The sequence below is a fragment of the Geospiza fortis genome, unplaced genomic scaffold (genome assembly GCF_000277835.1).
Source record: "Geospiza fortis unplaced genomic scaffold, GeoFor_1.0 scaffold61, whole genome shotgun sequence".
NCBI lineage: Eukaryota > Metazoa > Chordata > Aves > Passeriformes > Thraupidae > Geospiza > Geospiza fortis.
The window spans coordinates 242,616-252,121 of NW_005054430.1; the positions used below are offsets into that span (position 1 = coordinate 242,616).

The 9,506-nt window shown below is 48.9% G+C and overlaps 1 protein-coding gene across 1 annotated transcript in view; it reads right to left on the reverse strand.

Moving 5' to 3' along the window:
* PLXNA4 (plexin A4) overlaps positions 1-4,372 on the reverse strand; it is a gene marked incomplete at its 3' end in the record, with an annotated part of 240,172 nt that extends 235,800 nt beyond the window's left edge. Inside the window, exon 1 of the mRNA XM_031061881.1 lies at positions 3,114-4,372. Coding sequence (XP_030917741.1) covers positions 3,114-4,292 — 1,179 coding nt within the window. The remainder of the gene's footprint in view (positions 1-3,113) is intronic.
* Between the last annotated feature and the right edge of the window lie 5,134 nt (positions 4,373-9,506).

The following is a 9,506-nucleotide window of genomic DNA, read 5'->3' on the forward strand; positions in this document are numbered from 1 at the left end:
TGACCTCAACTCTCTCAGCTCCAGATGTAACCCAGCTGCCTGACCAGAGGAGCTACAGAATCTGCTGCTGGGGACTCGAGCATTGTTCCCCCACATCCCTGGAATTATTTGTGTGCAGAGTTATGCTGGGAATGGTCCCCAGATGATTTCTATAGCCCTGAAATAGCCTTGAGCAGGGATTACACCAAGGCAGGAGCAGAAGTATCCAGTCATGTGGATCCTCCCTTGAGTCAGTTATTGCCCGGTTGGAAATATTAGAAAAATTAGAAGAATGTTTGTTACTAAAACAAATTGGTGCCTTGATAGGCAAGGACAGAGCAGTGAAACCATCTCTTCAGTCCTACAAAGAATCACAGAATGGCTTGGGTTGAAAAGGATCTTAAAGACCATCCAGTTCCACCCCTGCCATGGGCAGGGACACCTTCCACCATCCCAGGCTGCTCCAAGCCCTGTCCAACCTGCCTTGAACACTTCCAGGGATCCAGGGACAGCCACAGCTTCTCTGGGCAAGCTGTTCCAATGCCTCCCCACCCTCTGTGTAAAGAATTTCTCCCTAACACCTAATCCAAATCCCTCCTCTCTCCTTTTCAAATGCTCAGTGCCCAGCACATCAGCTGGACCCGTTCTCATACAGGATTTTAGCTGCCAGCAAAGCTGAAGTTCAGCTCCAGCCTGGACCATAGGCAGGTTAAGGCTCTGTTTGCACCAGCAGAGAAACATTTGACATCCCCACAAACTCAAGGAAAGGCTCACTGATGGCTCAGTGATTGCTTTTAGAGCTGCCTCTAACACGTGTGTGTGTCTGAGCAGCAGTGCTGGGGCTTGGCTGGCAAGCAGGACACCAGCAGAGGAAACCAGGCTCTCACAGACGCACATCCAGCCTCCAAAATACTTCACCAACCATCAAATATTTTCCAAGCTTAGCAGCTGGACTCTGCAGCCCCTTTCAGCAGCCAAGTCACTAATACCTCTTCCCTCAGGCAGCACAGCTGATCTCAGGCAGGGCTTGCCAGCAGCTCTAAGTAGGCTCATTTAAGGGGAGTTCAGCCTACTTAGTTACACACTTCAGACCTCCTGCTTTTAATTCAAGCATCTCCAGGTCCTTTTGCAGCGCCTCTGATTCACAGTGAAGATGTGCACTCATAAATATGCTCCAACACTTTTTCCCACTGTGTCCTCTCTCCAAGCTCTGCGCTCCTGTCCCTGCTCAGTCTGACACCAGTTTTCCTGGTTTGGAACTCACCCCATGGGACACAGGAAAGCTGTTGGCTTTTTTTGCTCCTGTCTAAAGCCACAGAAGGCAGGACTGAGAGGTTTCAAGCCTCCTAATTGGAGAGGTCCAGCACTGCAAACGTTAGTGTGGAGCACAAGCAGAGCAAATATGCAAATGCACAGAGAAGCTTAAGAGCCCAGGAAAGAAACTCCAGTGGGAAGCTCCCAGCTTAAAATCTAAAGGCAGCTCTTTGAATGTGCACAGGCCTTGAGGCTAAACAAAAAAATCAAAGCCAGATTTGGGCACAGCCTTTCTCCCTGTGCAATGCTCCACAGGGAGATTTGAGGGTCTAGGCAGAGGAGATCCCAGCTGAAATCAAGGACTTGTCCCTTTGGTGTGGGAGAATGAGAGCAGGGCAAGGTCAAGCAAGGACACTGAGGGGTGTAAAGGGGAATTAGGGCAGAGCAAGGCAGGAGCAGTGTCCTTGCAATGAGACTCCCATCCACATTCCTCATGGTCCATCCTTGGAGCATCAGGAGAACCCCCCAGCAAACAAGGCTGGAGCACCAAGGAGCAATCCCATATCCTGAGCACTGCCTGCCTGGAGATTTCGGGGCAGGAAAGCCCTCTGGCTTTTCTCCCTGTTCCCTTTGCTCAGACTGGAACTGGCCTCTCCCTTGAAAGAGCTCATTAAGGGTGACAATCAAAGCGTGGGGAGAGGCTCCTGCAGCCCCTGGGCTGTAATGCCCCTGTCTGTGCCTGCCATCAAAGCCAGCCCTGTGCACATTCCTGCAGTGGCACTCAGAATAAACCGAGGCAATTTCTTCAGACCATTTGTAGGTCAGACAGACCAGCCTCTTCCCCAGTCCTGCCCTTAAATCTTGCGGTGTTTAATCCTTGATCTGCAGCCAGGCCTTAATTTCTCAGTGCAGAGCTGGCTGGAGAGCGGAAGGCGAGGGGCTTTGATGGTTAATGGCCAGTGCTTCTCAGCCCTGGAAGAAATGAAGCCCTGGCTTCATAAAGTTCCCTGAATAAATCCTGCCCCAGCTACAGCCCAGGGAAGCAAAATGACACCAGCATGCACAGAAACTGGCACAAGCTGTGACATCTCTAGGTCCTGCTTTGGTTTAGGTTTGAGCTGAGAGTGCACTTGGGTCTGATTTCACCCTTGAATAACTACACCAGGCACATTCCTCCCAAATATTCCAAGGCCCCTTGGTTTAGCTCATGAGCAAACACAGCATGTCTGCTTGTTCTGATACCTTCACCAGCTTGTCCATGAGCTAATTGAGGCATGAACTGGTTAAATTGGGTGGTGTGGTGCGCTGGAGGCAGAGCCAGCACTGGGACAAGGCAGTGGAACAAGGATTTGAACCATGAGGTAACTACAACAGCCATATTCCTCCCAAATATTCCAAGGCCCCTTGGTTTAGCTCATGAGCAAACACAGCATGTCTGCTTGTTCTGATACCTTCACCAGCTTGTCCATGAGCTAATTGAGGCATGAACTGGTTAAATTGGGTGGTGTGGTGAGCTGGAGGCAGAGCCAGCACTGGGACAAGGCAGTGGAACAAGGATTTGAACCATGAGGTAACTACAACAGCCATATTCCTCCCAAATATTCCAAGGCCCCTTGGTTTAGGTGATCAGCAAACACAGAATTTCTGCCTGTTCTGATACCTTCACCAGCTTGTCCATGAGCTAATTGAGGCATGAACTGGTTAAATTGGGTGGTGTGGTGAGCTGGAGGCAGAGCCAGCACTGGGACAAGGCAGTCTCAGTTCCTTTAAGGCCTCTGCTTTAAGGTTGGTTATCTGAAGACAAGACCTGTTGGTTATTTGAAGACAAGACCTTTTGACAGATGAGGAGGGCAAGGTGGGGTGCTCAGGGCTCCACTTACCGCGCTGCTACAGGGAATGTCCTTGACCTTGAGCCAGGCCAGATCTAACGTCCCCTCTCCCCTGTAGCAGGACTGAAGCCTGTCCTTGATGCGGTCGTTGATGTTCTTCAGGACAAAGATGCAAAGAGCAGACTCATCCAAGGACTTCATCTTCCTTTTCTGCCCTTTGGAGAAGACTGTGAAGAGGATATCATCCTCAGGGCCAACCCCCAGAGACCTGGCCAGGATGGCTCCAGCCTTGGACAAGTAGGCAGCCTGCAGCAATCGATATTCCACCCCGTTCTTCTCACAGCCAATGGGCACCTCCACATAAGAATTAAAGGCCGTGTCCTCCTTACAAAGCCTCACCAGCTTGGAGGTATAAACCTGCTCCTTTGTGGTGGAGCCGGGTGGGGAGATCATTTCAGGCTGCAGAGTCAGGAAGTAGACAAAGTTCCCGCTGCTGAAGCCGTAGATGTAGTAGATATCAAAATCAGGGATGATGGTAAAGGTGTCTGAGGGGATCTTGATCATGGAGGCCACAAACTCATCGTGAAAGACATATGCAAACATCCCATCAGCCTCGGAGTTCTTGGTGAGCTTCCTGCTGGAGATGGTGGGGAAATACTCCGGCTTGCCATCCACGGCCGTGGCGATGAACAGCTTGTCGTCCATGTTGCTGTAAGAAACAATGACTCCAAAAACAGAGCCACTCTCGTTCACCCCAGAGAGGTAATGCTCCTTCTTGTGGAAGGGCTCTCCCAGCTTGAAGAGGTCATCCAGCCTCAGGAGCTTGCAGATGCCCTGGTACAGACTCCCACAGGCTATCAACCGATTCTCCTTGTAGTCTATGAGGAGCATTTTGTTTATGTTGTTGGTGGGTGTCAAGGGTTCGTTGCAGGTTTGGACTATCCTGGGAGGATAACACTTGGGATTGTCATCATCAGGACCAGTCTCGTGGGTCACCAGGACCTTCAGGTCACTGGAGAGTTTGTAGATCCTGTTGACAGCCCCCAAGTAAATGTGCCCAGTCCTTTCGTCCACCACCAAGTGGTTGAAGTTTCCCTCTGCTTGCTCTCCAGTGAAGGTGATGAAGGGCCTCTTTGGATGGGGTGGCTGCTGTCTGCCCAGAGGTGACACTGTGGTGGACAGCAGGAGGTGGGAAACCAGGCAAGTCCATTTCCACATGGCCGGCGACATGATTAGAGAGGTTTGTATTCCCAAGGCAACAAGGATTAGAAGCTGTAAAACTCTTCAAAACGCCAATTCCCTGGCAGATTCTGTCCTACAAGCAGAGAAAAAAGAAAACAAAAGTACATTACTATGGAGTATTCCTTCCTCCTCCCTCCTTCACAGCCATGCCATCATCAGAGCGTATTTAATTGCTAATCCTCCCTTTCTCCACTCTGAGCTCTCTACTTAAAACCAGCACAAAGGGAACCCTCCTGACAGAAAAGATGCTGGGAGAAAAAGCAGAAATCACACAGCAGAGTAATAAATCAGCACCCTTTCCCTCTCCATTACACACCCACGTGCCCCACGGTGCAGCATAAATATTGACTGCAAGTGCAGAAGGGTAATGGTAAAAATATCACCCAGCATTGCTGCTTGCACTGCCAGCACCAGCCCAGCTGTGGATTTGCTATCTGAGACGCCAGAACTGGAGAAGGATTATTATCCTGCTCTTCTGGACGAGGCACTGAAGCCTGGAGAAGGTCAGGGATCTGCCTACAGGGATGGGGCCAGATGGATGCTGAGCTCTCCCACAGCCCTTGAAGTTTGCCAGGAAGGAGCCAGCTCTGGTGTGACATTAACATCCTTTCAGGGAGATCCCAGCCCCGAACAGCTCTGTTTGAGCAGGAGCTCTGTGAATCCAGATCAAAGCTGCCTCCCACCAGCCCAGCCTGCAGTACAGACCCAGGGGCTGTAGTGTGCCAGCTGTCATTGCCACATCTGCAAAGGGCTGGGAGCAAATGGGGCACTGGGTGCCCTCTCTGCTCTGGGCTCTCACCACAAACCACTCTCCACCCACTTCACAGCCAGGGGAACATCATCTGAAAGAGATCCAGCTCTCCTGGAGATCTCAGGTGACTGAGGAGAAAGGGGTTGATTATCTACCAGCAGTGATAAAGCCTAAAGCACCATGAAGTAGGAAAAAAAATGACCCAAGGACCACCCTGGTACCTTTCCAAAGAGAGGAAAGAGGCTTTCCTTGCACCACTCAGTCCCTTAAAGTCTCCCAGGTTTTGACCGTGGTGATGGGAGCAGTGTGGGGTTCAAACATTTGGTGGGCGCATCACCAAGCCCCATGGAAACACCTCTTCCTACTCAGCACATCCATCTGCTCCCTTTTCCTTCACTTTTTTGGTTGCTTCTGTACTAGGAGCAGCTTTAGCCCTTCATGGCCCCACAGAGCATGTAGGACATGGAGTTCTACCAGCTCAGGCCTTGCAAGCCAAGCCCCTCATTGAGTGCTGACCACACAAACCTGGTGGCCAGGCCCTTCATCCCTCTGTCATCCAGGTCAGAACTTCACAAAGCTGCTCTTGATTTTAGAAAGGACACAAGCCAAACACAGCTCCACTCCTGCAGTGTCCAAACCCCTCTGTCACAGAGTGACTTTGCTGAAATCAGGGGTGTCATCAGTGATGACAGCCAGGCTGGCACAAGTAGGAGGCAAGGAAAAAATCCCTGCGTGCAGATCCCAGCAGGGAGGAAGATGTGACAGTGACACAGGCCTGGATGTGCAGCTTTTTCAGATCTGTGCAGCCCTGCTAACACCGGTGGAACTGAAAAATTTACTTCAAAAAATAATAGGGAGAATAAATCCCACATTCTTTTGACCCATAGGCTGATTCGATCCCGTCACCATAAAATTTTCTGAAAAATCCCTTTGTCAGGACTTTTCTCCTGAGAAGCTGAGAAGCCTCAGAAAAGAAATGTAAATAATAATTATCTGATTGCTTGGAATGTGGTCTGGAGGTTGTTTACCAACAGGTGCATCTTTGATTGGTTCCATGTGGATTGTTTTTAATAATGACCAATCACCATCAGCTGTGTCAGACTGAGGAGTCAGTCACGAGCTTTCATAATCATTCTTGTTTAGCCCTCTGATGTATCTTTTTCTTTAGTATAGTTTTAGTACATAATTTCTTTTAATATAATATCATAAAATAATAAATCAGCCTTCTGAGAACATGGAGTCAAATTCTCATCTCTCACCTCATCCTGGGGACCTCACAACACCACAAGGTCTGACAGGGGAAAAGGGTAAGTCTGGGCTTGTAGAGCAGCACCACTTTTATACCACCCCAAATATTTCAAAATTCTCACAGCAGCCGGAATTCCCAGTCTGTTGTAGCATCACCTTCACCTCCTGCTGCCCTCCCTGCTGCAGCAGCCACAGGCATTGCATGGATGACGGACAAAGGTCAGCCCACATTTACTTTAGTCATGTTTACCCTGTTCTGCTTTGCCTCTCTGGTCAAGCAAATATTTAATAAAACCAAGCTTATAGTGCAGAGTTTGCAGGACTGGCTCTGCAGGGATAGGCAGGCTGGTCACGTAGGCTGTTAATAATCTTTATAATGATGGATAGAGCAGTGGTGGGATGAGCTCTCCCCACACAACCATTCCTCTCTCAAAAGGGCCCATCCTTGTGGGAGCAGCAGAAGAGGGAAGCTGTCCCTGTTTGAGCCCTGTGTTCAGAAGCATCACGTGGCGACCCTGAACACCAGCTCCTGTCACTGATGAGTTACGATCCACCTTTCTAACAGGCACTGGTTTGATCAGCAGCTAGGCAGATCTAGGCAGAAATTATTCTTTTCAAGTACTAAAAAGGTATCTGTTTTACCCCTCTATTTTACTGTATTTTGCTCTGCAGAGTCAGCAGAGCTGCAGGGAAACGGGAACTGCTGCAATCCCAAGGCTGATACCAAGCAGCCCCTCTGTCCAAAATTCATCACAGCACCTGCAAAAATGGGACAAAATCTGCCCACTAAAACAAACAGCCAACACAAAATGAGAAGAGACAGGCTCCAGACATAAATTCTTCAAGGCCCATGCAGGTGAGAATTGATTTGGGTGAGGCTATCACTCGCAGGGGAAAGGAATGGTGAGGAGAACCTTGCTAGATCCCTTCCAACCCAAACCCTTCTGTGATCCCTCCAGGAAAAGACAGCAAATTTCATCTGGAAACCAGAGAGACTCCAGTGAGAAACTCCAGGAAGCAGTTTCTGTATTTTGCTGTATTTTGCTGTATTTTACTGTATTTTGCTCTGCACTTTCAGCAGAGCTGCAGGGAAATGGGAACTGCTGCAATCCCAATGCTTATACTGAGCAGCCCCTCTGTCCAAAATTCATCACAGCACCAGGACACAGCACCTGCAAAAACGGGATAAAATCAGCCCACTAAAACAAACAGCCAACACAAAATGAGAAGAGACAGGCTCCAGACATAAATTCTTCAAGGCCCATGCAGGTGAGAATTGATTTGAGGTCAGGTTATCGCTTGCAGGGGAAAGGAATGGTGAGGAGAACCTTGCTAGATCCCTTCCAACCCAAACCATGCTGTGAAAAGACAGCAAATTTGATCTGGAAACCAGAGAGAATCCAGTGAGAAACTCCAGGAAGGCTTTACAGCAGGCAAGGATGCTTTCCAAAACACCGAACCTCACGGGGGAGGAAGTTCACCTGCAGAGGAAGGAGCACCAGCAGTCTGAGAGCGCCAGGAGCAGCTTTTTGGGACAAAGCAGGGAGAGCCTGGGGCTGTTTTGCCATCTTCCACCAGCCATCTGAGTGACCCTAGGAGCAGGATTTTCTCTCTGCTTGCTGCTGGCACTCTCTCCTCTCCCATCTGCTCCTGCTGTACCCTCTGTCCTGGAGCCCCAATCAGTCCTGGAGCCTCATAATTTATAATTTGGCTTAATTAATAAATACCAGCAGAGGTCAGGGGCAAGGAGGCCTGGATGTTTAGCCTGCAGAATAGAGCAGGGTTTGTACAAGCCCTCAGAGGATGCACCAAGGAGAAGGGGGCTGTGGATGGATTTTTTCTCCCCTGTGTCTGGATGGCAGGAATCACAGCAGCTGGGAAGGCAATAACACACTGCCACGGACATGCAGAGACTACAAGAGAGTAATTATATCCCAAAAACAAAGCAAATAAACAAAAGGCCACAGCCAGTAAGGGTTGGACTTGGGCTCTGAGCTGGCTGTTTCCAAAATAAACCCAAAGTGCCTTTTCCACTGGGGATGTGGCCATCAGGGATGCCATGAGCCACCACACAGGGCTCCTGTGTGAGGCCAGGTCATCCCTCCACGTGGCTCCTGCCACATCATCTCTCCATCAGCACATCCAAAGTCCCTGGGAAGGTCACAGAGCAAATCCAGCTGTTTCACACAGCTGTTCCAGAGGTTTCACACCACTGTCCTGCCCGTGGAATCACGACTTGCAAACAACACATTGCCCAGAAGATTGAACTCCCAGAGTTCAATCTGGAGTTTGGTTTAAGTACTGGTTTCCTCCTGGAGAGCAGCAAGTTATGGTGCTACCCCACAACCTGGTTACTTTTTCTTTTTGCTGTTATTCAGCATTTCCAGCAAAGTTTTGAGACCACTGAGATAAAGGTTGCAGTTTAGATCTGCTCAGGGATCTCCAGGACACAATCCCAAGACTCCAGAACATGAAACTCTGTGGTAAACACATGGGATTCTGGGCAAGAACAGCTTGGGTGTGAAAGAGTCTCAGAAGAAGAAACACTCCAAATGTCTTTTAACTCTGATTATTAGATGGGAAATTTAGGGAGTGATGAATACATCCTCGAAATGCAGCAGCGTGCAAGGGGACAAAGTCAAGGATGAGTTATGCCTGAGGAAGTAGGAATAAATCAGGACTAAAGAGGACACAAAGGACTGATCTGTCAACTGAGAGAGAGGGAAGGACTCGGGAGGAAGTGTACAGGGAGAGGGGAAAGAGAGAGCTGGGTTTTGATTGACAATCTCACAAAATCCATGGTCATGTCCCTAAATGGAGTCTGGGACAAACCCACCCCACTCCAGTGACAGCTCCTGAAAGGAACACATCACTGGGTGAGCATGAGACAACAGCATTTTATCACCAAAGGGGTATCAGGGACAGCCAAAAGTGATACAGAGACTCCATTATCAGAAGGCATGAAAAGACATCTTATTATTAGAAATCTACACTTCTTGTAGAAACAATGGTGAACCTAAGACCGGATTGGCCTTGGTGACAGGAATCTTCTCTCACCTATTGGTGACCTATGAACAGCACACTCTGAAGAAGCATATCTGTAAAAAAAACCAAATATCTGTAAAAAACCCACTGTTTATTTTATTTATATACATATATATATATATATATAAACAGTGGGCTTATTATATATATAATATATA